At 39.0% G+C, this 2,500-nt stretch overlaps 1 protein-coding gene across 1 annotated transcript in view; it reads left to right on the top strand.

Moving 5' to 3' along the window:
• Positions 1-2,500, top strand: part of LOC119586878 (carbonic anhydrase-related protein 10-like) — a 77,796-nt gene that overhangs the window by 55,860 nt on the left and 19,436 nt on the right. The window contains exon 4 of the mRNA XM_037935643.1: positions 1-68. This exon is cut by the window's left edge and continues 139 nt beyond it. Within this exon, the coding sequence (XP_037791571.1) occupies positions 1-68 (68 nt within the window). The remainder of the gene's footprint in view (positions 69-2,500) is intronic.

Raw genomic sequence — 2,500 nt, 5'->3', positions numbered from 1 at the left:
TGCACTTCGGAGAGAGAGATTTGCAGGGATCAGAGCATACGCTGGCCAATTATGCTTTTCCTGCCGAGGTATTTCTCATGTTATTATATACATATTTTTTTTCTAAATCCTTTTTTTTTTGTCTTCTTTCTTTTATACTTTTATCCTTTTTTTTTTTTTGTTTTCTTTCTTTTATACTTCCATCTTTTTTTTTTTTCTTTTTTTTTTTTTTTACTTTTGAGTGTATGTGTGTTTTCGACTTTTTTTTTTGTTTATATCTTGAATGTGATTTATTTTATTATTATTATTATTATTATTATTATTATTATTATTATTTATTATTATTATTATTATTATTATATTATCATTATTTTATTATTATTATTATTATTATATTATTATTATTATATTAGTATATTATTATTATTATATTATTATTATTATTATTATTATCATTATTATTATCATTAATATTTTTTTTTATTATTACATTTTCAAATTAATTAATTTATCTATCTATTATTATTTTTGCCTAGCAACGATGGTTTTGTATGGGGATGCGAATTAATGCATGGCAATCACGGTCGTTCATTAATTCGCATAGTGCAGTGACGGGGTTCAACTTAGAGTCGTAATGGATTTATATGATTCTATTTTGCACAGGGATAGGATTTAAGGATTTAGGATATAGCCATTACGAACTGATATTGTTGCGTGTTTGTGTTATCTTGCGAATTTGGGTAACGGGACTTTTCGCGAGGTTTTCTTGGGATTTTTTTTTTTTTTTGGATATCATGGATAAAGGGAAAAGGGATTGCAAAGGAAAAGGAGAAAGGAAGAAAAGAAAACTAGAAGATGATACAAGAAGTGAAAAAGGAAGAAAAGAAATAAGGAACAAATCAAATTAAGCGAGCAGAAGAAGAAGAAGAAGAAGAAAAAGAAGAAGAAGAAGAAAAAAGAAGAAGAAGAAGATGTAGGAGAAGAAGAAGAAGAAAAAGAAGAAGAAGAAAAAAAAAAAGAAGAAGAAGAAGATGTAAGTAAGAATAGAAGAAAAGAAGAGAGAGAAAGAAGAAGTGAAAAAAGAGAAAGACAACGAAACAGAAGACAAACAAGCAACAGAAGCGAACAAACAAGCAACAGAAGCGAACAAACAAGCAACAGAAGCGAACAAACAAGCAATCAAAACGCGAAAGTTTGTTCTGAAATAATACGAGATGAAAATTCCCTCTCAGTGGCACTTCTAACAAATTTGCTTTTTTTAATCGACATTTATTTTTTTTACGTGATTTTTATTGATTCTCCCCTTCTTGTGTGACGATTTTTTTTGCGAGAAAATGTTTCTTAAAAATAAAGATTTTTTTTTTATTTTTTTTTTATCTGTTATTCTTTCTTTCTTTCTTTCTTTTTATGTTTTTCTTCTTCTTGGACAGAAAGAATTGTAGAAAGAATTAAGGCCTGATTGCTGCGGACGAGAAAAAGGAAAAAAAAGAGTTATATCTTCTTTTTTTATATACGAAACCTAAGCAACTGTTTTACCCTTTCGTTTTCTCAAAAAGAAAGAAAGAGAGGAGACAGATATAAATGAATAAGCGACCTTTCAAGTAGCGAGCTTCCGAAGGCCTGATCAGATAAATATAATATCTTCGAATTGGAGATACAGACACACGTGCGCAAAAAAAAAAGAAAAAAAAAAAAGAAAACGAAGAAGAAGAAAAAGAAGAAGAAGAAGAAAAAGAAAAATATATTTTTTCCTCGCGTGTTCTCGTATTTTCATGGCCTTTCCTTCCGTGTTCTTCCTCCTCCTCCTCCCCTCCCCTTCATCCCCACTCGATTCAGCCTGCTTCCCCCTCCTTCCAGCCCCTCTACCTCCTTCCTCCCCACCTCCTCCTCCCCCACCCTCTTCCCTCTCCACCTCTCTTCCTCCCCCTCCCTCAAAACCAACCAGCCTCCACCTCCACCGCCACCACCCCAAGCCCTATTCTCCTCCACTCCATAACCCCTCCTCCCCCGCATCCCCCCGGCCACCACCCAACACCCCCAACACGCCACCCGGGACGTTCCTCCAACATAAACCTCCAACGTAGCAGGCGACGAGCCCCTTCAAGACTCCGCTTACGATCTCCCTGCTTTTCAGCGATGACGACAAACGACGCGACAGACGGTGTTCAAAGGCCTTTTAAAGCAGGGGGGGGGGAGGAGAAGGAGGAGGAGGGGGAGGAGGAGGAGGAGGAGGAGGAGGAGGAGGAGGAAGAGGGAGGAGGGGGAGGAGGGGGAGGAGGAGGGGGGAGGAGGAGGAGGGGGGAGGAGGGGAGGAGGAGGAGGAGGGAGGAGGAGGAGAGGAGGAGGAGGAGGGGGAAGAGGGAGGAGGGGGAGGAGGGGAGGAGGGAGGGAGGAGGAGGGAGGTAGGGAGAGAGGAGGAGGAGGAGGAGGAAGAGGAGGAGGAGGAGGAGGGGGGAGGAGGAGGAGGAGGAGGGGAGGAGGTGGAGGAGGAGGTGGAGGAGGAGGAGGAGAGGAGAGAGGA

The sequence above is a fragment of the Penaeus monodon genome, chromosome 1 (genome assembly GCF_015228065.2).
Source record: "Penaeus monodon isolate SGIC_2016 chromosome 1, NSTDA_Pmon_1, whole genome shotgun sequence".
Lineage (NCBI taxonomy): Eukaryota > Metazoa > Arthropoda > Malacostraca > Decapoda > Penaeidae > Penaeus > Penaeus monodon.
This window is presented reverse-complemented; position numbering and strand designations above follow the sequence as displayed.